Genomic DNA, 27455 nt, shown 5'->3' on the forward strand with positions numbered 1-27455 from the left:
TATCCCATTGTCGGTTGGTGAACATTTGGGTTGTTTCCACTTTGGGCTGTTATGAATAATGCTGCTGCTGTGTGCATTCATGTACAAGTGTCTGTGTGCACATATGTTTAGGTATGCTAAACTATCATTTGCAGGTTTTTCATTCTCAGACTTCAAAGCATTGTTTTAAGCATTATTTTATATTGTAAAGGAACATACTTAAAACTAATTATTACCTTCCAATCTTCTTCTCCCCACCCTTCTCATTAAGCTTGGTTTTAAATACTGGAAACTTAAAACCACACCACTTCTCCCAAGTCTTGTTGAGTCTTTTTTTTACCAACTTTGGATCACATTCCCTTAACTGTCTCTGTGGCCTTTCCCATTTGCTTGTCCACCTATTTTAGGTCCTTGAAATCTCTTTCATGCACTGACCTCCTCACTGGCCTCCCTACTCTGTCTCGGTCCCCTCCGAGTGACTCAGTAAATCTCTGCCATATTAATCTTTATAAAACACGGCTTCTGTTTCCTGCTCATTGGAGTCAGACAGACCAACTTAGCCACTTACTGAATAGAGTTTTCTTGGATAAGTTTCTTCTTTAGTTCTCATCTGCAAAAGGCAGTTAATCAGAATCCCCCCCAACATTCTAGTAAAGATTAAATGATTGCCTTAAACTTTTGTCTCCCACCAGTAAAATGAGATAAATATCTTTATTTCATGATCCTGCATTTGTATCTCTTGTCTTCCGTAGAGTCAAGGATCATTATGGTGGTATGTAATATATATATTTATCTTATAAATATTATAAATTTATATTGTAATATGTTAATATCAAAATGTGTATATAAGTATATGCATAGTATATATTAAGACCATACATATGATTTATATTTATTTATTTTTTATATCTTATTTATATTGAATATATTTTTAGGGGGAAGAGCTCTTTCCCAGCAGCTAATGCAGCACTGTGTGCTTAGTGGGTGATCACTCAATTTGTGTTTACAAAGTAAATCAATTAATTGTTTTCCTACTTAATGTGGTTATTTGAATAGGTGATAATTGTAAAGTGAAAGTTAACATTTTTAGCTGAACAGATAATAGCTCTATCTAAAACTGAGCATGGGAGCAAGTATAAAACAGTAGGAAATATTTTCAAAAGGTCATTTTATGAACATGGAAAATTGCTACTAAACAAGAAAGATAGCAGTTAAAGCGTAGCTGCAGGTCAAAGGCAGGTTACAGAGGTGTTCTATAGGGTGATCCATGACTTCCTCATCTTTTAGTACAATGAACATATTATAACCAAACGTAAACCTTTCACCTTCCTTTATGCATGAATCATTTCCTTTCAGTAGCAGACATATCTGCATACACGTCTCATCTGCTAGAAAATATACCCTACTTCTAAATGTTGTCCACTGTTTACTGAGCTTATGAATAATATTTATATATTCTTTTTAGTTGTCTGTTTAAAAAGGCATGTAATCTGAAATGTGGTACCCTTTGTAATTTGACCCAAGGAAATTTACTTCATGGTTAAAAGATATGGTGGGTGAGCTTGTTGCCAAAACTACATGCAGAGGAAGAAATGATATTGCCAATTCAAAATTAATCAAACTTTATCTGAAAATTTGACATTCTTTCTTTCTTTCCTTGATTATGAAGGTGTAAAAGTTGTAAGAGACTTAGAGAATAGTGACCCCGGCAGAAGAACTACTAAGCTTTAATATGATTTGGGCATCCACCAGGTGGTGACAAATGTCCCCTTCCTTTCTTGTTCACTATGTGAAATACTTTCTCATCTGTGTGTGATAGTGGCCAGGGAGCAAGAGTACTAGCTACCATGTATGAGTGTGAGAAAGTATGTGTGTGTTTACTTGCCATTTATTGTAGGTCTGCTATAAACTGGACGTTTTGCAGAGAAAACAAATAAGATTCAAAGAGGCTAAGTGACTTTCCTAGGGTCATTCAGAGAGAAATGGTTGAGTAGGGATTCACATCCAGGATAGTCCCTCATCAAAGTCCATGCCCATTCCCCAATCCTGAAAAATCAACATGTTGGGGGATGAGGACTGAAGGTGGTGTGCATTAAAGCTAAAACTCACAAATTCAAAAACGCTTTGGGAAAAATTCTTGCTAAAGAAAACCCCAAGAACCATTCTTGTTTTGAAATGACAGTGCCTATGGTCATATGAGAAGAAAATTGACTTTGCTGTGGTTTGAAATGAATGCAATCTGCCATTATATTTGGCAATAATCGCCTTTTAGTTAGAAAAAATGCTTATATGTATAAATTAAAATTTTTTTCAGAAAGAGATTATCTTATCAGCATTAACTTTTATCAAGTATAACAGTGAAGGAAGATATCTGAAGAGAATACTTGGAAATAACCTAAAATTCTCTTTCATCAAAACATAGTGATGTTCAGTTTCAGATATTTCCCCCATAAATATTATTTATTTTGTCAAATAAATTGGCCTCAAAGGGTAGAATGGCAAGGTCTTCCAGTAGAGTCGTCCATAGTTTAGGTGGGAATTTGAAACTTAAAAAAAGGTTGAGGGTCATGAGAGACAGAAGGAGGTTTATGCAAAAGAATGTGAATAGTCCCAGCAAGTTGAGTGTGGAGAAAATCTTCTGAGGAAAAGGGAACATGATAAGCCAAGTGAAGGGAAAAGAAATATATACAATTAGAAATGGATTCATGAAATGTAGATGCAACAAAGGTCTTTAATAGATAATGTTTGTGAGCCACTACCCAAACCCTTGCTTAAACTACTGAGAAGTCATCTGAAGCAACTAATCAGTTATAGTTTATGATATATTAAAGTGCATAAAACTTACTGACCTTAAGTAATGTCTTGTATAATAAAAGGATTTTTAAATATATTAATCCAGTAAAACAATTGCATAGTTTTATTTGGGAATATTCTTGGTAGGTATAGTCTTTCCATTTTACTAGTTAACCCCCCAAAATACGTGTAAGTAAAGAAGTGTTTTAAAAAATATAACACCAAGCTTCAGATTTATTGCTTTCAGTAGAATATCTCTTCTGTTAATTTTACTTAAGTAATTAGTGTAAAAGAATGTCACCTAGGAGGCTTCTGGGATAGCTTCGTGGATCCTCTGCCTACAGTGACTCAAAAAAAAAAGCATGACTTTTTAATTTTTAAGAGCCTCTGTCCCATGATATTTAATAGAATATTCCCCTTCCATCTTCAATCTTCAAGAAGGGCCTATATAAATATACCCTGGGATTTCCAGAAGAGGTAGACTTTTAAGCACTATGTAGAACAGAGTTCAGAGTTATTTTGGACCTCCTCACATTGTCTGGTTACCTCTAGCTCAGTCTCAGTGTTTTAGTCTTTCTGTGTCTTATTCTCCCTCATTTTAGTCCTTCAGCCCTCTACTTCCTTCCAGCTCAGCCCTATGTCATGGTAATAAAGAACTAGCCAAGTTTGACTCATGTATGTGTTCTTTTAGCTGAATCATTCCTACAATTATAAAAATTATTCAAGGCCGTATAATTAAACTCTCCCTCACCACTAAACCAAAGAATATAGTCAAAGATTATGTCCATAATGGTCCATGTAATGACATAAATTATATTTAACTTAGTTTATCTGAGGAAGGAAGAAATAGTCGGAGTAACCTCAGTGAAAATACAGTCCTTCATACCTGATGCACATAGGTCAGAGACCTGATACAGCCAAGACTTTTGATTATAAAGCCTTATTTAAAGACAGATTGTATCATATAATGTCCTTTGGATGATCTTATTCTTGCATTTCCATACTCCACTGTAGCACCCCCAAGAATTCATCATGATGAAAGGTTTCATCTTTCCTCTAAATCCACCACAACTCTCCATGCTCCTGATGAACTTATTACCATCCTGTTCATACAAACTTGAGAATTTTTAGCCAGAAAATGAATGGATGGTTCTAAGAGTTTGATCACATTCATGACCAACCTTTTGGTCAACTAAGAGTACCAGTACCAAATAGGCCTGTTACCCCACTTCATGTGACTCATTTCCATTATCTTATTATGCCTTTGTTTTTACATCCAGAGACCTATCTTACAGGAGATAATTGCATGCAGTCAGGATTTAGTTGTTCTGTATAACTCAAGCTAATCCATATCTCTTATAAGGCCAAATTAATAAACCAGAATCACATGCCAGGTCTTTCTGTGTGGCAAAAGTCATTTTGGGCTGTACACTGAATTGTTGCTTCTGAGTTTCTAGTACTCCCCATAGCAGGTCACAGAAGATTGGTTATGATTCAGACCTTCTGCTTGTTGCACTCATTAAAGGATGCCAAACCTGAACCAGTTCTAACTGTGCTGTAAAGCACATTTCATTTTGTGGGCCAAGCCCAGCCAATAGAGATAAAACTTTAGGCTCTCACAGTATGGTTGACTATATGACTTGAAAGCCCTCTGCTAAAACATGTAGCAAATTAAGATAAAACATAGCAAACATTTGCTTAACTGCACTGGGGAACTAGCAAAAATATTAAAATATTGCCCAGGGAGAAAAAAGGGAGTTGAAAACCAAACCAGTAAGGGCATAAGCCACTGCTACCCCTGAGCTTCAGGGTTGGGTCTCGGTACCCATCCCAGGAAAAAGATGCTCTTCTTTTGCCTGGGAACAACATCCATTTAAGTTAGTCTGCTTTGTTTGTTTCCCAATAGCCATGGCCAGTTGATTTTAAACTACCATGATCCTCAAACAGTTTCACCCTTGCTTCTGTGGATACCAGTCTTCTTCAGGAAGGGTGAGGGGCTTGGCATGTTTACAAAGCTGCTTAACCAGCTCATCAGATTAAACACATGCTCTCTGTTCCCTCTGGCCCTACTCACCTGGCATGCCCATCACTCGAGCCATGTGAGATACCTGCTAAACAAAGAGGGATCGTCATTTGTGTTGTCCAAACCTTGTAATGCTAGTCATACTTAGTTTTGTAGTTTCATGCTTTAATATTAAAGAAGCAGATGAGTGTGAAAAGAAGGAGCAGTGTAGTTTCTGTGAAACCCAAGTTCTGTGCTTTGCAAAGGAAAAAAATAATGTACCAATTAAAATGTGAGCAAAACAGCTGTAAAAGACTGCGCTGGAGGAAAAATATAAAAATCTAGACGGGCCTAACACTGTATGTTAACTATACTGGAATTAAAAGTAAAAACTTAATTTATAAAACCTAGAAGGGCCATCAGACAGTAAGTTTATGGAAAGAATAGAGAACCTCAGTCAGTCTCAGTCCGGTTAATTGCTTTGTTCCTTGTTTAAGCAGGACAAGAATTTAAAGACACGTGGACACTCGCAAAGCAGTATGGGTACAGAATCCTGCAGACACCTGCTTGTGAGACACCAGGTTCTCTATAAAGCGCCCTTCACGCATTCTCTGCTATTTCACTCCACAGCCTCAGCTAAAGGGACAGTCTATGAGTGCAGAGAACATTAGTAAAAAAATAAATGTATTACAATATAATAATGAAGCAGATAGGTTTTGGGGCAAGCCACACCTATTTTGAATTTTAAGACTGAATTTTGCTATTTGTCCTTAGGTAAGTCATGAAACATATCCAATCCTATTAGCTTAACAGACAATAGGGATAATAATACTACTACTACCTTGCTCCTGAAACTTTTGTGAGAATTAAATGAGATCATGTTTGGGGAGGAGTGCATGGCACTATGTCAGATTTCAACATTAGTGTTCTAGAAATAACAGCGGTTAAGATTCCATTGTTTAGCTTTTCTAAAACTTGCTCTTTGAAGACCTGTCTGGTTGGCTTTCAAAAGCCGTCTCTGGTTCTTTCTGAATTGGCTGCATTGGTGATGTGCAAGTTGCTTATGTTAGTTTGCTATGGCTGCCATAACAAAATACCAAAGACTGCGTGACTTAAACAACATAATATTTTCCCACATTTCTGGAAGCTAGAAGTCCAAGATCAAGGTGTCAGCAGATTTGGTTTCTTCCGAGGCCTGTCTCCTTGACGTGCCTTCCTGCTGGGTCCTCACATAATCATTCCTCTGTGTGCACGCATACCCCTGCTGTCTCTGTGTGTCCAAATTTCCTCTTTTTATAAGGACACTAGTCAGATTGGATTAGGGCTCACCCTAATGGCCTCATTTTAACTTAATCACCTCTTTAAAAACTCTATCTCCAAATACAGTTGGTTCTCAGACTAAGGGTTGGGCTTGAGCATGAATTTTGGAGGGGATACAGTTCGGTCCATAACATTGCCACAAATAAGGTATTTTCCACTGCATTTTCAAATAACCCTTTTAAAGAATAAGAGCCTGAAAAAAATAAGAAGAATAAGAACCTAAATAATAAGTATGGTTGAGGGATTTTAAGATAGAGTCTAGCCACTGAAATGCTATAACCTAGCAGGATTCTCTATATATGACCTATATAACAAGTTTACTTATTATGCCTAGAAAATATTTAAAAGGTTTAAGGCTTTATAAAATAATATACAATATTTATATGTATAGTTTATATATAACATTTGTAAAATATGGTCTCTGGTAATAGGCTACAAATAGTTTATAAAGCACATGGTTGAAAAATATCTGTTAGTCATTGAGCAAGGGGTTAGGAAAACATTTACGTGTGTACCATAGGAATATATTAAATGAAATACTTATTAACTGAGCACCTGTTCAAGTAAGATCACTAGGCCAAAGATTAGGGAGAAACCAGAGAAGTACTTGCCCTTGAGGGGTATTGATCTACTTGGGAAAATTCCAGAAATGTCACCAATGAGCTCATTTAATTGCCAGTTAAATGCTCAGTGTAGACACTGAGGCCTGTGTGTTCACAATCGCCTCTGAAGCCAAGAGTGATGGCTTCCATAAGGTTGTGAGAAAGGAAAGTGAAAATCCGAAAAATAGGTCCAGAGGTGTCTCACCATCGGAACAAATGGAAAGAGAGAGAATCCTGAGGAAGTACTGTATAGCAGCGAAGTGAGGAAAGGGTGCTCAGAAAAACATCTGACCAAGAACAGTTTCAAAGAAGCCCACCTCCTCAGTTCAGACTAGGACAGAGATGTGTTCCACCCTATGAAGAAGTTAAGTAGGATTTTGAAACTGAGGACTGTATATGCTGGTTGCACTATTTTTGGAATGAGTACAAATAGGATACCCATGATTAGAAAACATGGGAGGCAGGTACCAGCAGGTACTTATGAGAGATCCTTACCATGAAGTGAAATGCAAGAAAAACCTTCATTTACCAAAGGAAAGAGGTCTCACTTCTTTACTTCATCCTCACCCTTAAAGAATATTTTGCTTCCTGTAAACTATGGTAATGACCAATATGATTGAAATGTAACTTGAGAAAATCCCTTGTTTAATGTGTATCTTTATTCTTCTAGGCCTCTTTTTCGTGGAAGTTCAGATGTTGATCAACTTGGAAAAATCTTGGAGTAAGTATTAACTCTAATTTTACATCAGCGTCTGTAGCATTAAAACATTTACAGTGCCTTTCATATAAAATGATTATCTCTTGCCTTTCCTACCCCCAAGCTGCTGCCTCAGACAGTGTTACTATTTGTGTGGTGAGTGGGGACATGGCCGACATGCTGTTTTATGCAGAGCCCATCATGACGTGTGGCCTGTCTGGGCTCCGCTCTGGAAGCTTGTATGTTGCTCGTGTGGATCTTTTCGCTAATCCTCCTTCTACACTTGGCTGAGCTCCAGTTCTTTAGTTCAGATGTGTTGTCTGTTTGGGGCCGTTTCAGATGCATCCACTGTCAGAGGTGGGGCGCTTGGTAGCCTGGTAACCCATTCTTGCTCACCGGGCTTCCTGTCTGCGTTGAGTATTCTTTTGTTATCCAGACTGGTTTTGCATTGTTTTGTTTTCCTGGGCAAAAGATGGTATGCTAGCAACCCATTTTTCTTTGGAGCACCGAAATAGAAAATGAGAATCCTAGATTCTAACCCTATATCTGTTGCTAAATAACTATGCAATCTTCAGAAAGTCCTTTAAAATGCCCCATAAAGTGCTTACACAGTGCCTGGTACATAGTGAATGCTTTAAAAATGGTAGCTATTATTATAATTCATCATTAATTGTTTAACCTTTTTGTTCCTTAATTTCTTCACCTTAGTAATGAAACTTTGGACGCAAATTCTAAGAACGTTTCTTGTGCTTCACATTCTTTGGTTCTAATTGTCTGTTACTTGGCTTGTTGATGATTTGCACAGTTCCATTCATGTCTACATGTTTGTGCATGTGGGGGTATGTATGCTTTCATGTTTCTAGAATATTAAGAAGGGGCTTTTCCTCTCACAAACCATGGACTATGGCATCCTTTTGCGATATGTGCTTTTGCCAAGCCCCTATCAGAATTGCGGGGAAGTAGGGCATCCGGGTGGCTCAGTCAGTTAGGCATCCAACTCTTGATTTCAGCTCAGGTCATGATCTCACTGTTTATGAGGTCAAGCCCTGTATTGGGCTCTGCGTTGACAGTGCAGAGCCTGCTTGGGATTCTCTCTTCCCCTCTCTCTCTCTGCCTCTTTCTCTCTCTCTCTCAAAAATAAATAAATAAACTTTTAAAAAAAGGAATTGGGGAGAGTAAGAAAAAAATGGGAATTCTAGAACCAAAAATAGCCCTGATCATTGGTCTATAACATTTTATAGGAATCCCAGTGATTTTTATGATATTTTCAGTCCATCCATAAAGCTGATGAAAAGTATCCCTAAAGAATTATATTTTAACACTGTCTGCTCAAGCATGACTGCTTAAAACAGTTGAATAAAACTGGAACTTGAGTTTCTTCTTTTATTTTTTTTTAATGTTTTATTTATTTCTAGGAGAGAGAGAGAGAGACAGCGTGAGCAGGGGAGGGTCAGAGAGAGAGGGAGTCACAGACTGAAACAGGCTTCAGGCTCTGAGCTGGCAGTCAGCACAGAGCCCGACGCGGGGCTCGAACCCACGAACTGCGAGATCATGACCTAAGCGAAAGTCGGACGCTTAACCGACTAAGCCACCCAGGCGCCCCGAGTTTCTTCTTTTATTGGCTAGAAAGCTTCATGAGGCTTCCATTAGTGCTGTTGCCACTGCTAAATCGGAGCCCAGTGGCTTTAAGGCCTGAAAAATATTTGCTGATTTCATTGCCTGGGGGCTTCCCAGGTCAAGGGAAGCTGCCAAGACTCCCACTCCTCCTCTTCCTCCCTCTCCCACCCCTCCACCTCCTACCTCTACTATACAGCGTAAACAGTGACTATTACTGTCACCCCATAAGGTGGACAGATTCAGGACAAAACTCATGTTCTCTATCCTTCCCCAGAACCGTTGAATATATTTTGTGTGCAGTGCGGTGCAAACTTGAGGCAGGAACTATGAAAGTCAGACCTACCAGTGATTCTCTTAAAGGAAAAATGATCATGACCAAAGCCAGCTTGCCAGACATTGAAACCTGTCACCACCTTTCCCTTACTGACACCACTTAGGTGCTCTGTCAAGCCCTGGGGTCTGCAAACTTGTTAGCACTCTTAGTGCCCCTTAGTATCTGAAGCCACTGAGACAGACCCAAAAGAACCTTTGACAGCCATGTCTGACTTGCTTCCAAGGGAAAGCCAGTTCCACTTTTGCCAAAGGCCTGAGACCCTAGGTTGCCAGCAAAAAAGAAGCCATAAAGTTCTATATGTGTTGTGCCTTCAGGTTTTACTTCTTGGCCTCTGGCGTTGTTTCCCTGAAATTATGTTCTGTTTACTCTGCGTTTGTTACTTTGGCGTAAAGAAAAGGGACAATGCTGCACCCTAGTGTCATTTCTAAAGTACTTGAAAAATGATTTCTGTTCCCACTGCCATTTATAGGTTTTGTGCTCTGTCAGTCTTTCCAGTACAAATGTCAACTTTTAAGGCATATATTCAGCTGTCCAAATACTGAAACTTGATGCAAGCACTTGTTAATGGACCTATCAGAATTTCACAACACTCATATATGGGCCATAAAAGTTCATACTGGATATTAAACTGAAAAAAAATTTTTTTTGAGGCAAGCCACATTCACATTCTCTTAAGGGGAGAAATGTTTCTGCATTTAGAGAGATTTATACTTTCAAAGAACAGCAAGTACTTTGAAAGTGAAACTGAATGCTTTTAGCTCGTGACATTTTGGAGCATTTTTAGGAGCAGAGTCATAGTTAAATGGAAACAAAATACTGGATTTGGAATAAGGAGAATTGGGTTCACTTGAGCTCTGTGGCTGAACTCATTGTATGTGACTTTGGCAGCTGATTTCACTCCTCTCCTTAGTTTCCACATCTATAAAAAGGAAGTAATAACTGACTTACATGTCTCAGGAGGTCGTTATGAGATCAGAGGAGGTGATAGGTTTAAAAATATTTTTGAAAGTTATTTATATAGGTAGCTATGTATATATACATATATAATTATACATCACATATACACATACATACAGAGACACTGTTTCTTTAAGGGCTTTTGGCATTCAGGTGCCCATATCACCAGATTTTTTTCAACATAAGTATATTCAAAGCTGCAAATAAAAAGATGTTAAATTATTACTAAGAATTGTTACAGTTGACTTCTAGATGATTGTTGATGATATGCAAAAAATGGATACACAAATGGCTAAAAAGCTGAAAATGAAAGGAAGAATGTTTTTAAAGTTTTTAATAATTATTCTTTTTTTCTTCCTCTGCCTATTCCATTCTATCTAAACATACACATTTATGTCCTTTAATAATCAATAGTGCTATCTTTTTTTATCTTTCCTCTTATTCTAGATCCTGCTATTAAGCAAATTTGCATGTTGCCTAAGTTGTCATTTCCATTCATTTGTTCCGGTGAATATATCCAAGAATCTGTCTTTACTTACCCCAACAACATGGCTTTCCCAGCATGTCCCACAGATAACAGGCATACAGTGTCTTTCCCCAGACACCCAGTAACAGGTGCAATTATAGTACGGGTGTTTGCTCATCCCAGGTGAGGTCTGTGACCTGGGCTCTGTTGAAGTAAGGGAAGGAGGAACAGAGCCTTACAGACAGCCTGTGACTTTCACCACCATGTCTTCCTGAAACCTGAAAATCCATTCAGGAGAACATACCTTAGGACCTTGGTCCCAGACCAGCACCATTTCTAACTGTAGTTAAAATAATTTGGTCAGGGGGCACCTGGCTGGCTCAGTTAGTAGAGCATGTGCCTCTTGATCACAGGGTTGTAAGTTTGAACCCACGTTGGGTATAGAGATTACTTAAAAATAAAATCTTAAAAAAAAATAGTTTGGTCAATTTGAAAGCCATATGCTCTGTCCACTAAATTAAACATTTTAGTTTAGAGTTAATCACAGCCTTTAAGTGAGATGTAAGTTCTTGCGTCCCTTGTTTAAACCTACTTACTATCTACACATAAACTTTAAATAATATCTCTATAGTGTATAAACCACTAACATTAATATTTCTGAAGAACCTCAAGTCACATATCAATAGGACTCAAGCAGTTCATATTTTTAGTGTGGTAGCAATGCATTGCCCACATATTTTAGATGAATAGCATTATTTTCCTCTCATGATAATTAATAATAATGGATATTGTATTGATATTGACAAGTACTGTTTATCAGGCACTGTGCTATGCACTTTATATAAATTATCATTGTAAATTATCATTTTTTTCCTTTTATTTGTTTATTTTGAGAGAAAGAGCATGTGTGCTTGAGCAGGGGAGAGACAGAGAGAGAGAATCCTAAGTAGCCCTCACACTTAACGCAAAGCCTAACACGAGGCTCAGTCTCACAGCCGGGAGATCATGACCCGAGATGAAATCAAGACTTGGATGCTGAACCAACTGAACCACCCAAGTGTCCCTAAATTATTGACATTAAAAAAGAAAGAGGAAAAGGCAGACTGGGGCGCCTGGGTAGCTTAGTCGGTTGGGCGTCCGACTTTCGCTTAGGTCATGATCTCACAGTTCGTGGGTTCGANTTAAAAAAAAAAAAAAGAAAGAGACTGAGAAAGAAGCTAACTAATTTGTCCTTAGCTACCAATTAGTGGTAGGTGCAGAATTTGAACCTAGGTCTGCCTTTTCCAAAGCCTGTGCTATTTTTTTTTTTAGGTTACTTTTTGTATTTGAGTATAGTTGACACACAATGTCTGTGCTGTTTCTTTTCTTTTCTTTTTTTAATTTTTTTTTTAATTTTATTTATTTCTAGGAGAGAGAGANCTGTTTCTATGTCATTCGATCCTCTCTCCACATTTCTGATTTTGGAATGATTTTCAGAGAAAACATAAATGATACTGTCTTTATTTATTGTTTACTCACTTTGGAATACCATAAAATTTATATGTAATATAAAATATATATAAGTAAATTAAATAATTAATTTGAAATTAAATTATAAAATAACATGTGCTTACTTTTTAACCCCTTTTTGGTCTGATTCTAATGTATATAATTACTGTTTGGGGAATTATTCTTTAACCAAAAGTGTAACCAAATTTATGTGTTGATCATGTTAGATGAGCATCATAAAGCATGTCAGTATGAGAGTGTTTGATCAGAACACAAAAAGCATTCTTGCGTGTAAAGAAAAATATTATGCTCTTATGAGCCTCCTTTGAACATATAGGTTCTAATCTGTCAGTTCATCAGGACTTACTGGTACTATGATATTTTCCATTTCTGCGTTATACCATATATTTGGTATCTGCTACCAGAGTAATCTCTTATTTCTTGCCAGTGAATTTTACAATTCTCTCATGATACCACCCTGTGACCACCATATTGCAATAGGCCAGAAAGAGAGGCAAGTCCCACCAGTAATATAAGTAAGGGGCCCCTGGGCTCTGTGTCCCCCATACCTGCCTCTTAGATTTTACCATCGACTAGAATTTGGCAGGAAAACAGCTTCAGCATAGTAGCTAATGCTTATTATGTTCACATGTGGTTCTTTTGTAGTGTAATTGGACTCCCAGGAGAAGAAGACTGGCCCAGAGATGTTGCCCTTCCCAGACAGGCTTTTCACTCAAAATCTCCTCAACCAATTGAGAAGTTTGTAACAGATATTGATGAGCAAGGCAAAGACCTACTCCTGGTAAGTTCATATGGTACAGAGTTGGTCAGCACTGGGCTGAGGAGAGACTTGCCCTGTCCGCTGAGTGGTCTGCTGGGTAGTAGGCACAGCATCAGTTGAGCATCATGTGCCACAACTACACAGGGCCGAGACCACAACCTCTCTGTAGCTTTCATTTCCACACCTGCAGCAGCTGGTGGCTTTTGATTCTGGAATGTCTTCGTTTCCTATAGAAAGAGTCTGATCTACACACTTTCAGTCTGCCATCTTTAAATGCATTTGAATGCAGCTTTTGAAGCCTCTCCGTCCATCTAGACATATGCTTCCGATAAGTATTGAATGTGCCATGAACGTATAAAATACCTCATTGAAAAGGAGGACTCACGTTTGGCTTAAGATTCAGACTTGTAATATTTGGCCTTGTATACAATTCCCTAACGTGGAGGACAGAAAATCAGGTAGGGAGTATACCTATTCAGCTACTCTTGGTACTGAAAACCCAGTGAGTAATGAGTGTATCCTTTACTTACTGAATAATAACCTATGATATCTACCCAAGAGAGTGCTCCCATTCTGTCATTGTATTCTAAATTTCAAATAATAGACCTAAGAGTCTATAGGTCTTAGTAGAAATGTTATACTTTAACTCTGTGCAGACACAGCCATTGATTGGCATGTTTGCAGAGCCACGGATTTTCCCAGTGAAAGCCCTAACTCCCATCTTCGGCTGATGGGGACTCATTTTCTGACGCTTACACTAAGATTTCCTCCACTGCCACATTATAGAGAAGGACAGCTATATTCCCTCCCCACTGTTTGTTTCTAAGACATTCAGTAAGAAATTTGGCCCACATCCTTTGAAACAAACTCTTATTAGAAGGGAGAATATTCTCTTATGCAAAAGCTTACTATACACACTTGCTGGCTCAACTACTATTTAGGAAAATTTTTCCTTGGTTTCAAGTAACAGACAAGTACTTGCATTACCTTAAGAAAAAGAGGTTTGATGGAATGTTTCATGTGGCCTGGAAGTGAAAAGCCATCCAGAGTGTAAATGCTCTCCCAGTCCTGCTAAGAATATCACTTGCTCGTAACAACTCTGCTTTTCTCTGTCCTGCAGGCTTTTTCTCCTCTTCATCGTTTCTTTTCAGTAGTGCTCTCTACTCCCCTTAATTTAGGCTGGCCCCCGGCTATCAAATTTTGGCTAACTCCTAGATCCTTTCAGCTCTTACCCCCACTAGTAACATTTGCTTGTTAGTATTTCCTGCATCAGACTCCTAAAAGGAAGAATGTGGCTGACACGCCTCACCTTTTTGCCAAGCCATGATATGGGTTGCTGCCTCGGGCCAGCATTCCTGGTCAAATCAGCTGTGCTGGGAGGAAGGTAGAGGTGATGTGTTATAAAATGGCCACCATAGGCTTCCCTTTTCAGCAAGAACTCTGAATGAAATGCTCCTCTTAGAAGAAGACTCTGGACAGGCAGTCACAAGGATAAACAACTTTAGTAGTAGAGTATATCCCACTCCTTCAGCTACTGGGACATCCAAAGACAACTCAGAGTATCTCCCAACATCATTAGGAATCACCAAGAGGAACTTAAAATGTGAAGCTAGCAGACAGTGCCACATGCTCGCTCGTTCAGTCTCTCCCCTGGTGGTGCTGGCGTTCAAAGTCAGACCACACACTAGTGCTGGACTCAAGAAGTAGCAGGAGACAAAGAAGAAAAAGGAACAAAGAAACTACCAAAGAGAGAAGGAAGAGGGTGAACAAGGAGTGTCATCAGAGATTAGAAAAAGCAAAGGAGAGGAATAAGAAGCAGATCCAGTGACCTCAGGACTAGAAGAAACTTAAGGACAAAACATAATAATCTGTGGGCATTCAGGGAAAGGATAGCCCAAGACCTCACAGCCTAGAACCCCTGAATCTCTCACTGTTTCATGCTAAAGGGACAGAAGGTGAAACTATTATAATGCAGAAGAAAGCAGGCTGTTTGGTACCAGATAGGCGGCTGAGATCTCGGCAGGACTTGTTGCCTCTTTTGAAGATTATATACTAAGGAAGAGAAGCGAAGGGTATTTTAGGAAGTTGTTTTATTTAAGAAACTACATTTAAAAGTTTATCACTATAAGAGTTGTCCTTTGTTTTATCTGAAATAAAGGCTGACTATATAATGTTTAGCCATGTATGGATGGATATATGCATTTATAAATGCTCTCACATATGTATGTAAGTTGGGCATAGTAATAAGACCATTCGGGAGGAAAATTATTTTTAACAATCAAAACCTATCCATCTTTACAAGTTTGGTCCCCTTCATCATGGTTAACTGGAGAGGCTGAATACTTTATTCTTTTGCTGAAAAAAGTTTTAGTTTCTGCTGTCTAACTGCTTCCAGAGCCTAAGGTAGAGATTTGTGGAGACTGGCAGAGGGGACGGTCCTTGAATTAGTCTGCTTTTGCTGCATAACCAACAACCCCCCAAAAATCTCTCTAGCGTATAGCAGCAAACATTTATTTCTCGCTCAGGGGTCCACAGATGGATAGACAGCTCTGCTTCAGCCTGTGGGTCAAGTACAGGTCTTCTCCATGTGTCTCATTCTAGGGCCCAGAACAAGAAGGGCTTTGGCTCCCCGGAGCACGTTTTTCTCATAATAGACGTTAGATGCTCCCAGAAAGGCAAGCAGAAACACACGATGCCCCTGAAGGCATAGGCTTGGAAGAGGCACCCTGCTACTTCTGTCCACATTTCATTGGCCAAATCAAGTTACATGGCCAAAGCCAACTCTAACAGGAAAAAATACTCCTCCCATGAAGGAGGGGTGGGAAGAAGGATGATCTGCGCTGAAAAATGATCCAGTCTATCATAGTATTCAACTCTTGACTAAATAGCAATTCCAGAAGCACATTTTATAAGTCAGTTATTTGGCAAGTAAATTAGATTTTCTTGGAAAAACAGTATTCTTACGCAAGATTTTGAATTAATTCTCAAGTCATCCAGTTGCTCTGTTGAAGTAGAGCAATGATAGAACTTAGCCACCATTTCTATGTGGTCTATTTCTGTAGACCATAAAGGATCAAGACTTCCAGCTGGAAATTCTCACACACTTCTACGTTAGGCTGAGGATTTCTCCTTCTCTCCACCCTCTTCCCAGTTATAAGTCATCAAGAGCTGTGGGGACAGGCTTCCTCCGAGACAGCCCTCTAGGGACATGTTTCTCTATCTTGAACATATTCCCACAACATTTTTTTCTTCTTCCCTCTGTCCTAGGGATTACATTGGCTCCTTCTTTCTCTAATGCCCCTTCCTAATTTTCTCCTTCCTAGACTCTGGGAAGAAAGAACTCAGGCTCAAGAGTTTTGCCTCTGCTCTTCTGTCCTTACAGAATTTAGCCCATGCAAAACTTTTCTCACGATGTTTATTGCCATTAGAGACAGTGGAACCATTCTCCCAACAAGTTCCCTCATCTGCTTGCCCTTTGGCTCTTTGGTTTTCAGAAGACACTATGAGAAACTGGGATCCATGGACTAGTGGAGAGCTCAGGATAAATAAGATTTCAGGGAACCCAAAATTTGCCTGGAATAATATATAGAATTTTCTATTTGTGAGTGTTTTCCTAGGTCAGTAGCATTCAGCAGAGTGTTAGAGGGGCCCTAATTGTCAAGATCTGATGGAGACTTTGAGCTCCTTGAGGGTAAAAACCCAGATTACATGGAAGAAGTCAGCATAGCCATGATAATGTTAAGTCTTTAGATTACATGGAGGACTGAAATTCACAGACATTTCAGATACCCAGCTCACTTCAGTGGACACTGCATCACAAAGATGGAGAAACTGGTATAGCTTCTCTGCTACTTGTGTGCTCCTGGGCAATGGATGGGTCTTATTATCCCCCACTAGTGCTTACTACCTGCTACACACTCTGGAGGTATTGGTGGAATGACAGGAGGAGGATTTGAAGAGCAGGATTACCTGGGGTTGGCATGGAAATGGAACTAAGATTAGGGAAGCATTCTGCCTAGTTGATTATGAATCATCAGTGTTAGAATGGAGATTGCTGCCCCAGAGATTCACCTTCCACCCCTGCAACCCTTTCACCCTCTACCTACACTTGAGTTGATGGCCTGGAATAGAGCTTAGTACCAGAACTGAACCTAACAGGCATTGCTGCTCCCCATAAGGCACCTAGACATGCACCAGAGGAAGGGATCCCTTCCTCTGGATGATGCAGCCCTGGGGCAGAGTACACAGCTTGCTAGTGGGTCAGGATAAGTTGGGCCTCGATTTTAGCCCTTACTACTTGCCCTCAATAGAGAAAACCTTTATTTCCTGCTTTAAAATGTATTTCCTTTTTTGCTTTTCTTGTTATTTTTGTTTTGCTTTTGATATTAGAAATATGTCAGAAATGGGCACTTGGGAAGCTTAATTGATTAAGGGTCCGACTGTGGCTCAGGTCATGATCTCATGGCTCATGAATTCGAGCACCACATCGGGCTCTGTGCTAACAGCTCAGAGCCTAGAACCTGCTACGGATTCTGTGTCTCCCTCTCTCTCTGACCCTCCCCTGCTCCTGCTCTCTCTGTCTTTCAAAAATAAATAAATGTTGAAGAAAAAATTAAAAAGAAGTATGTCAGAAACCATTTACTGTAGTTTAGTAACTACCCTTTTACCCCCGAACAAGACAACCCTATTCCATTCCTGACTCATCAACAAACCTTGGGGAAGGGTAAAAAAAAAAATGACAAATCTGACTACAGCACTAAGTTTGCTAACATTAGAAAAATCACTACCTAGGGGCGCTTGGGTGGCTCAGTCAGTTAAACGTCCAACTTTGGCTCAGGTCGCCCCTCATCTGGCTCTCTCCTGTCAGCACAGAGCCTGCTTCAGATCCTCTGTTCCCCTCTCTGTCTTCCTGTCCCCTTCTCGTGCTCCCTCTGTCTCAAAAATAAATAAACTAAAAGAAGAAAAGTCACTACCTAAATAATAATAATAATAATATCTTTTAAAGGACCTGAGGTAGGTAGAAGAGAAAGCCCGAGGAGGTAACAGCCCACAGGCAACCCAAAAGCCCAAAAGCTGCTGCTTTTTCCTGAAGGGCAGTTTATACATTGAGGATATATATAAGATTGCTATTGTCTACATTTTATTTAGTATCCCATGAGGTAGGTACTCATTCTGATTCTAGACACACTTAATTCATGGCAGTGAATAAATGTTTAACTGTAAACACATTAATTTTTTTTTAATTTTTTTTTTAATTTATTTCTAGGAGAGAGAGAGAGACAGCGTGAGCAGGGGAGGGTCAGAGAGAGAGGGAGTCACAGACTGAAACAGGCTCCAGGCTCTGAGCTGGCAGTCAGCACAGAGCCCGACGCGGGGCTCGAACCCACGAACCGCGAGATCATGACCTAAGCGAAAGTCGGACGCTTAACCGACTAAGCCACTCAGAGGCCCCTAAACACATTATTTAAATGGACATGTTTCACATCAATCAATTATTTTTTCTTTATCACAGAAGTGCCTAACCTTTAATCCAGCCAAAAGAATATCTGCCTACAGTGCCCTGTCTCACCCCTACTTCCATGACCTGGAGAGGTGCAAGGAGAATCTGGATTCCCGTCTGCCGCCCAGCCAGAACAGCTCAGAGATGAATACAGCCTGAGGCCCCGACCACCATCTTGAGCTGATCACCGGGAAAACACCCGCTGGGGGCTGATGGGCCCCCCTGAGTAAGCCCTGCAGAGCCACTGAGGATCACTGGCTGGGAACCTTCTAGTTGCCGTCGTCTGGACGGCTCTGCTTCTCCATTGAAAGCGCCTAGTTTACTGTTTTGAAATCAATGCAAGAGCGATTGCAGCTTTATGTTCATTTGTTTGTTTGTTTGTCTGTTTGTTTCAAGAACCTGGAAAAATTCCAGAAGAGAAGCTGCTGACCAATTGTGCTGCCATTTCATTTTTCTAATCTTGAATGCTGCCAGTGTGGAGTGAGCAATCCAGGCACAGCTGAGTTATGATGTAATCTCTCTGCAGCTGCCCGAGCCTGCTTTGGTACTTTTGAGTGAGAGTGTGCACGCGCGTGTGCGTGCATGCGTGCATGTGTATGTGCGTGCCTGAGATTCTTGATTTCTTAAAGTGTTACTTTGTGTAAACAAACAACAATAATTGAATTTTAAAGACTCAATCAAAGTGACCTATAAATAACAGGTGTCTATTGACTAAAGGTGACTTACCAGAATGGGCTTCTCAAATTAGACAGTTGAGCCTATGTCCTCAGAATTTCTTTTATGGCCAAAAACTGTAAATTTGTTAGCAGTAAAAGCTTCACTATCTAGATGAAGTTTTATACACACAAAAAAAGGAAAAAAAATGCTAGTATCTTTTAAGAGACCTGTTTTTTAAAGCATACATTCTATTTACTCTTGACAAAAGCTGAATTTACTCATTATAAGTCCATTTTAACCTGTATTATAGGCTTTATTATTTCTTTTGAAAAATACCCTGTAAGCTTTTTCTTACTTGCTGTAGATTTAGGGAGTGTACCTCAAATAGGTAAAATTGTCAAAAAAAAAAAAAAATTAGAGAAAGCCTTTGTTTCCTGATTTGAAATCTGTTTCCTTTTCGGGTTCTGTTGTTACTTTATTTTGTTTTTTGATTTTAGGAATTTGTCAGAAACTGCCTCCTGTTTTGGTTCGGAGAATAGTTTTCTCTGACAAGACACAGGAATACCATTTAAGTTTTCCCTATTACACTGTACTTTTTCTACCATGCACTGCCTTGTTTGCAGTTTCTATCTTATCTATCCCCTAGGGCCTCTATATATATTACTACCATTACATAACTAGTAACAGATTGTTTAAGCCGTTCCCATGCACCTCCTGCTTGCTTTCTTTCAGTGAACCTTTTGTAAATAGTTAGATTCAGATTGTGGCTTATGGTTCCAATTCTGCAGTCCTAAGAGGGTCTCATAGGCTCTCACTCCAGTGCGATCTTCCCACCGGCATTCATTGTTGTTCCGTAGGCAGTGGGTGGAGGATTGGCTCTTCTCTATCACCAGCACATAGATCGCTTTAAACTGTTACTTAGTGTTCTACAATTTTTTAGAAGATGTCAGTGTAGAATCGAAGAGAATGTCTTTAACTATTGTTTTTTTTTTTTTAGAAATACATATTTACTCTATAAAGTGATCTTTTCTGCATCTCCCAGGCTGTGCTTGTTTCTAGTGCCTTGTGCATACTCCCGCTCCCTGCAGAGCCAGCCTGACCTGGGCATTGTGAACAGCTTTACTATTTCTCTTGCCATTTTCTCTACCATTCTTTATATTTCATGTCATCTCTGTCTTATATGTGGTTAGTGCTCAGTTAGCTCAAGTATCCCGAAGACACAGAGATGAAGTATCTTTTTGGAAGTTTAGCTATCTTTGCTCTCTGACTCATGTTTTGAGTGCATGCAACAGATAGGCTATGTTTAGAAGTTAGGGTTGTCAAAGAATGAACATTGCTTCACTTAGTAGAAAATGTTCCATTTGATGTTTATATATTGTCTAGCCTTACTGAATTCTTCACAGCTTAACATTCAATACTACCATCTTGAACAAGAGAAAAATTAGACTTTTCTCCTTGAAAAATTTTGGGGTTGAGAATTACTCTTTTTTAATACATATATTGTTTAATTGTTTTCTGATTCAGTAACTTGAAGAGCGGGAAAGTTGGTCTAAAGCTAGAAATGAATGAGAAGATGGGCCACAAGAATGTTTGGTGCTTTCTTCCTGTTGACAACATTGCTTATGTTTTGTCATCACTGTAAATGCTTGAGATATAATGAATCCACAGCAGTTGGGGCAATGCTTCTACTGGAAAAGGGAGTTCTGCCTTTCCTTTGAAGACATTTTTTTGCTGGGCCCTAGAAATTGAATTTTAAAACTCACTGTACTGATTCATCATCCGCTTTCTGGCTAGTATCCATGGTTAGAGTGAACATAACTTGAGTTTCTACTTTTCTAAGGTTTTTCTAAGTTCTCTAGAAAATGCAGCTGTTCTAAACTGGAATTTTTCAGCATTCTTGGGAATTCTAAACAAGTAGAGAGAGCTCCACTTTATTTCTAGCATATACTTTTGGTTCATTTCTCGGTAGTGTTTATGAAGAAAACTTAAAACCCAAACATTTTGGCATGAGATGCATTAGATGCTTGGCAAATTATCCCCTGAGAGGCAGAAGGAGAGGATATCTCGGCCTCTCTGACCCCAGATCTCCATCTGTGTAGTTCTTGCAGTTGAGTGATTACCCTCTTTTTTTTATGTGTTTTACATTTGGGCTCACCAGTTCTGAAATCCAGATGCCACATGAGCCCCCTTGCAAGTGGGGGGCAGTTTAAAGCGTATAGCAGCGTAGGAATTTACTGGATACAGCTTATTCTTCTGTGACATATGGTTTCAAACGTCTTTGCCAAAAGCCAAGCAGTGGTTAGCTAAAAAGGTCATACTGCCCCAGGCATACACTGAAGCAGCTTATATCAGTAAAAAATATGGTGTCAGATTCAAGACCACATTTGAATTCATATTTGAGGGCTGGTGCTAGAATGTGCCTGATAGTTTCTATATGATAGTTGTTCTGGTGGCCCAGGCATTGTGGGAACCATAGTGCACGGTGGAGTTGTAACAATCCCATTTAAGAATAAGAGAGAAACCTGTCCATTTCAGCATCATAAGCTATTCGTGTGGCAAAGGTAACAAGGCTCTAATCTTATAAACTTAAAAACACAATCCCCAAGAGCGTGTCAGAACCCAGTGCATTGGCACCTCCCACTTTGTCTCTCCTTGAAAGTAGGAGGGGAACCCAAGAAGCAGAGAACCTGTTTTATACAAGAGCCTGGAGCCATTTCATCCCTCTATATTCTCATGATTTTTTCTCAGGAATCACACGCTAGGAATGGTATATTTTCATTTAGCACAAGGTGTCTTACTAAAAATAGTTCAAAATATTTACCCAGGAATAGCATCTCAGCTGTTTTGAGTAGAAATGAAAATTTCAGAATGCATGAGATGTTAGTATCTTAAAGAAAATGTTCACGTCTCAATAGAAATGTATCATTCTGACTCAAGAACACGGTACTATCCATCTCGGTGAGAAAAAAAACAAAAAAACAAAAAACTAAATAGTACCAAATATTTTGAGTCTTAAATTATGTATTTAAATTGAGCTTTTAACTATATGCCTCTTAAGGTCAGTGATGGCAGTCCTCAAGCCATTATGAAAATTAAAATCATGTAAGCTTCCTAATATCATAAACATATTAAAATTGTTCTCTTCAAAGAGTCACTTCTTTTAAATGACAACTTGGCTAGTTTTATGATCACAGCAGAGAGTGTCTCACATTTACCAAAAGCACTTTTTTGCATAGTCAGGTCTAGGAAAGAGTAATATTAAAAGTTAATAAGGTGCTGTAATTACTTAATTGTGTTAGTACAATGACTATAGAATATTCACCTTGGAAAGAAAATGTTGAGACATTATAAATTCTTAGGTATTGGCAGAATTCAAAAGAATGCATGTTTTACATTGTGACACATAAAAACAGTGTCTTTATTTTAAAAAATAAAGATGTTAACATAATTTCTAAATCTTTAAATGCATAAAACAGTGGACAATAGGTAGAGAAAATTCTAGAGAAAATGAAGGTATTCAAAGAAGGATAGTTTCAAAGTTAGACATCTTTTGAAGGATAAATAGTTATTAACAAATATATTGTAAGAATTTCTATTAAAGTCATCCGGCAACTATGAAGGTGGTATGTTCCAAAACATGTTTTATGAAAAAGCCTTTCCATTTTTTATGAAAAAGCAGTTACCATTTCAAAGGGTGACATGAGCAAACTATCATACTTCTTCATATTTCGTGGGAAGAAGCAGCCATGTGAAGCTAACACTTGTCCTGCAAGCCTAAGAATGTTCACTGTAAAAATAAATAAATAAATAAATTGTAAAAAAGCACATATTTCCTATGCCACCAGGATTTTTTGAAAACTGGTGAAACCCAAACCCTGGATCATGTGTACTTGATACCTTCAGATGTGTGATTTGGAACATAGCTACGTGTTCCTTCTCCACAGTGGAAAAACTTCTGCCTATCATACAGTATAAGTCCCCAGATAATTAGTAGTGGTGTTTTCCTCAAAAGCTTAAGAAAATAGCACTTTCAACTTTTATTAATGCAATTTTCAATTTAGTTTTGTTACATACCTATATCTCAAGCATTTCTAACTTGTACTTTTTCAGAAAATAAACCAAAATATTCCTTTGGCCTCTTCTACTGCCTTTTGTAAACAACAGAAATGTAGAAGGAGGAGGGGCTGATTTTTAAATGCTTTCTTTTTCCTCAGTTAGTTGTTCGTTTGTTTTAATGACGTACAAATCAGCTCTTCAAAATGTTTTCTATTTCTTAGCATTCCCAGGGAGTTTAGATAAATGAATGAACTTCCATCAACATATTTATGTTTCCTTGATACCGGTGCTCTGGCTGTCAAGAAGAAAACAAGAGCCTTTTGAAAATTAATACAGGCTTTTTTCAAGCATCTGTTTAAATATTGTTACAGCAGTCTGAAGGTTATATGGTAGGAAAGTGAGTTGATTTTTCTTGGAAACGTCTATTTTAAAATTCACACTGTCCTAAGACATGGGCTTTTTTGTTTTATTCCAGTATTTTCCACAAGGTGGCACTTTCAGGGGTGGGCGGGAGAGGGAATCTGAGCAAGGCTAAAGAGGTACTTCTAAAGACTTCATTCTAACTTTATTTTTCTGCACATATTTTACTCTTGCTTAGCACATGTTCGTCAGGATGATGAATAGTGTTCATAACATTCTATAACTTAGGTATTTCAGTTGTTAGCTAGGTTCTGAATGATTATCTGCAAGGAAGTTGTTCTTGAGAATGGATACTATACCCATTTTGATCATTTAAGTGTGTAAAGAGAGCCTAGTCATCCATTTTTTCAAGAAGCATTTTTTCTCGAGGTATCTAATTACCTCACTTCTTCCAGGTGCAGAAGTTTCAAGATGGACGGGCTTATTAGCTAAAAGGCAACATTCATCTGTGAACAGGGTAGTTTTGTTAGGAATGTAAAAGTCCTCCAGTGGTCTCAGCCAAAATACCTATGTCCGCTGTCTGCTGTTCTCATATTTCCTACCATGATGGCCTTTAGACGCTGATTAAAAATTAAAATCCTCATTTAAAGATCAGATGAGCAAAGAAGTAAATATTTAAGCACAAAACTATTTTTTCTGAAGAATTGCCATGCTGAAATAGAGCCTTTAAATACTGAAAGACCTGGTAATTTTTTTTTTAATTTATGTAATCACAAGTGTAAATTCATAAGAAATTCTAATTTTTTTAAAAAATCCTGCCAAGTGTGTGGCCATAATAACCTAGGAATATATTTACATAAATCTTTAATTTCTCCACTGGTGAATTTCCTTGGCAATTTTATATATATCTGCACACACTCCTATGTTTTATTTAACAGGTCTGTTCAGAGACTCATTAGCCCCCAGATGATTTTAGTTTATTTTAGAAATCATTTTCCTCGATAAGTGTCACAGGAATTTAGGAGGGAGGAAATTGTATTTTTCAGAGTTTCTTTAGCACAGCAGAAGAGAAGGCAGTTTATTCCTCTTGAGTGGCAGAAACTTGATAGTGCCTGCCTAACTTTCCTGCAGAGGAGCTCACTAATTCATACTGAATCCAAATGGCGCACACACTAGGGGCTGTCAAAAGCTCTTCGGGAACCTAGCCTCGTCCCTCTGCTCAAAATCCCACCGAAGTAGATTCCAATGTAAGCCCCTACATGGAAGGCCGAATTCCAACCTCGAGTCTGTTCCCAGTTGGGCCATTGTGAACTCTATTTGCTCGCGGTGAACACTTGACGCCCACCTGGAAACCCTCCGGGTGCGCAGCGCCGTCGCCCGCCCCTTTGGCCGTGGAGCGGCAGTGGGCGGGGCTAGCTGGGCCCCGCCCGCCGCTCGCCTGTTAGTGCCTGAAATAGCGTACAGACCCCGAGGGCTGCTGTCCGAGGTCCATGTGCCCTGCTGCTGTCTCAGAGGCACCTGTTCTGCAGTCTTAGGAAGTTGAATGTCCCTAGAAGCAAACGGGTGTCTTCTGTGCATAAGTAAGTACAACACAATTCTTCGAAAGTTCGGGTATAAAGAGATGCTGGTCTGTATGAAGCGTCTACCAGGCATCTCTCAAGCTCTAAGCTCAGCTTTTTTTTTTTTTTTTTTAAGAGAAAGATGTATAATTACAGGAAAGATTTTTTATTTTTTTATTTTCTATCATTCTACGTATATGATGGCAAAAGTTAATGCGTGGAAGAGGTTTTTTTTTTGAAAAATGTGTTTATTTTCTGCTTAGGCAAAAGCTCCTTTTTTTTCTGATTTCTTGTTTTTGTCGAATAGTTAAAAGGTATATAAGCAAATTATCTCATGTAGTAGGGGATTTTCCTGTTTAGAGGAACCTTTTGTGTGATTTGTTTTGTCAAGCAAATAATCAACCTCTCTTCTACACTAGGAGTTTGGACTGTCAAATACAGGTTTCCTTAAAGGGGGCACACAACTGTACATATTACTATAAAGAACTTTGACCATAGCACTAATGAGCAAGCACAGAGCCCCACGCAGTTCATTTTATTTCTAACAAGCGCTGTGATTTCTGGCCAAATTCTGTTGACATGTTTAGGTTCGATCCTGAAGATACCTTTGTACCCTTACCTTGAAGGTTTCTACTCTTACTTGTTTTGAGATGCAATAATATGTATTAGCTAGCAATATTTCTGTGATCACCAGCAACTCCTAATTTAACCTAGAAGTCTCTGATTTAACCTAGAAGTCTCTGAATAATGAAAATAGATCTCAGCAGTAATACATTTCTTCAACCACCACCCCTCCCCCCAAGTGCATTATATACCTTGTCATTTTGGTCCTAAGTTTGCAGCAATGTACACGTGAATATTGGAATTCCTCACTTAACTTTGTACGCATGTGTTTTCCTATGACCGGTAATAAATATATTAGTTAGTACATGGAATAAATAGCAGCAACGACACCTAGAATCAGCACTTAACAAGGTGAGGAATTTCTATTTCAAGTTGTTCTGCATTTGCGTAAATTATTTCTATTATTATTCATGTATGTTATTTATTTCTGAATCACACTAGTCCTGTGAAAGCGCGCCTTAAAAGACATGGCATTAGGATTTGCATTTAATGTTCATTATCATGGTCTTGATGGAGCTCAGTAAATTAAAATTAGACTAAGCCCCAAAATAAGCTGCATGCATTTTAACATGAATAGTAGAACTTCAGTTTGTAGGTGTGATATTTTTGTATCTAGGTGTTTTATCATGATGCAAAGGAATTCAAGCAATGGGCTTTGTATCTTTTCTTTTGTCAAATATGCATATGGTATAGTGTGAAAATACAGCAAAAATTAAAACTTCAAATAGAAAAGCATCAGATACTGCCTTAATTTAGGAACTCTGCCAGATGGCCATCAGAGTAGAGGCCAGGCAGACAGGGGCCTGGGTGGTGCCTCCTCTTACCTGGCCTCGAGAAGCAGCTTTCCCCCCGCCGTCTAGTGCCCTCCTGGTATCATGTGCCGTAGTGAGAATAGGTGGTCCTGTTTCAAGAACAGTGGGAGAGTTTTCTGTAGAAGCAAACTGTCAGCCTTGAGGCTTCCAGAATGTGTCAGTTGGAGAAGTTCACGTTTCTGTGCTTCAAGCGCCTTGGTTTTGTACAGAAACAATTCACTCTGGTTACAAAAGCAAGGACTGCACGTCTGGCAGTCAGCAATGGATTTTAACCGGCAGTCCCCAGCACCTCAGAAGCATGTTGCATTTCTGGTATTTTAGGTTTTGATCTGAAGGTTCATTGGCAAGTGTTTGGTGTAGAAGAACAACAGTAGGTGTTAAGAAAAGCACGGTATCGGTTCCCGTAGAAATTAGAACTAGAGGGTTTTCTAGGATTAACATGTCAGAAATGTCTAAATGCATGTTTTCACTGTAGAATGTAGTAGCCTAGTGTTTTTGCATTCCCATAGGGCCTAGTTAAAGCTTTTATTCGAGGGTTTCAGCAAAGCTGTCATACCCAGTAAGCTTTTTCTTTTGTTTTTCTTTTCTTTCTTTTTTTTTTTTTTTTTTTTTTGGNTTTTTTTTGGACTTAGAAAATGTGTTAAACGTAGGGAAAAACTCGTAATGTGGATATTTGACTTGGTTTCTGTGTTTGAAGTCACGGTTCTGGAGATGTAGAGATTGTGCATGTGCACATCCGATGCTAATCTAGGCTGTGTGAACCAGCCCCGGATAACCCATGTCTCCCAAGCCCCGCGTCCTTCCTCGCTCACACTGCTCCCCGCCCGTGTCCCATCCGGACTGTCTGCGTG

General features: G+C 39.0%; 1 protein-coding gene across 1 annotated transcript in view; it reads left to right on the forward strand.

Annotated features, from left to right (window-relative positions):
- CDK6 (cyclin dependent kinase 6) overlaps positions 1–27228 on the forward strand; it is a 251964-nt gene extending 224736 nt beyond the window's left edge. The window contains exons 5-7 of the mRNA XM_077776214.1: positions 7367–7417; positions 12922–13057; positions 18549–27228. Coding sequence (XP_077632340.1) covers positions 7367–7417; positions 12922–13057; positions 18549–18695 — 334 coding nt within the window. The 3' untranslated portion in view covers positions 18696–27228. The remainder of the gene's footprint in view (positions 1–7366; positions 7418–12921; positions 13058–18548) is intronic.
- The last annotated feature ends 227 nt before the right edge of the window (positions 27229–27455 follow it).

This window comes from Crocuta crocuta, unplaced genomic scaffold (assembly GCF_008692635.1).
Source record: "Crocuta crocuta isolate KB4526 unplaced genomic scaffold, BGI_CrCroc_1.0 scaffold37, whole genome shotgun sequence".
NCBI lineage: Eukaryota > Metazoa > Chordata > Mammalia > Carnivora > Hyaenidae > Crocuta > Crocuta crocuta.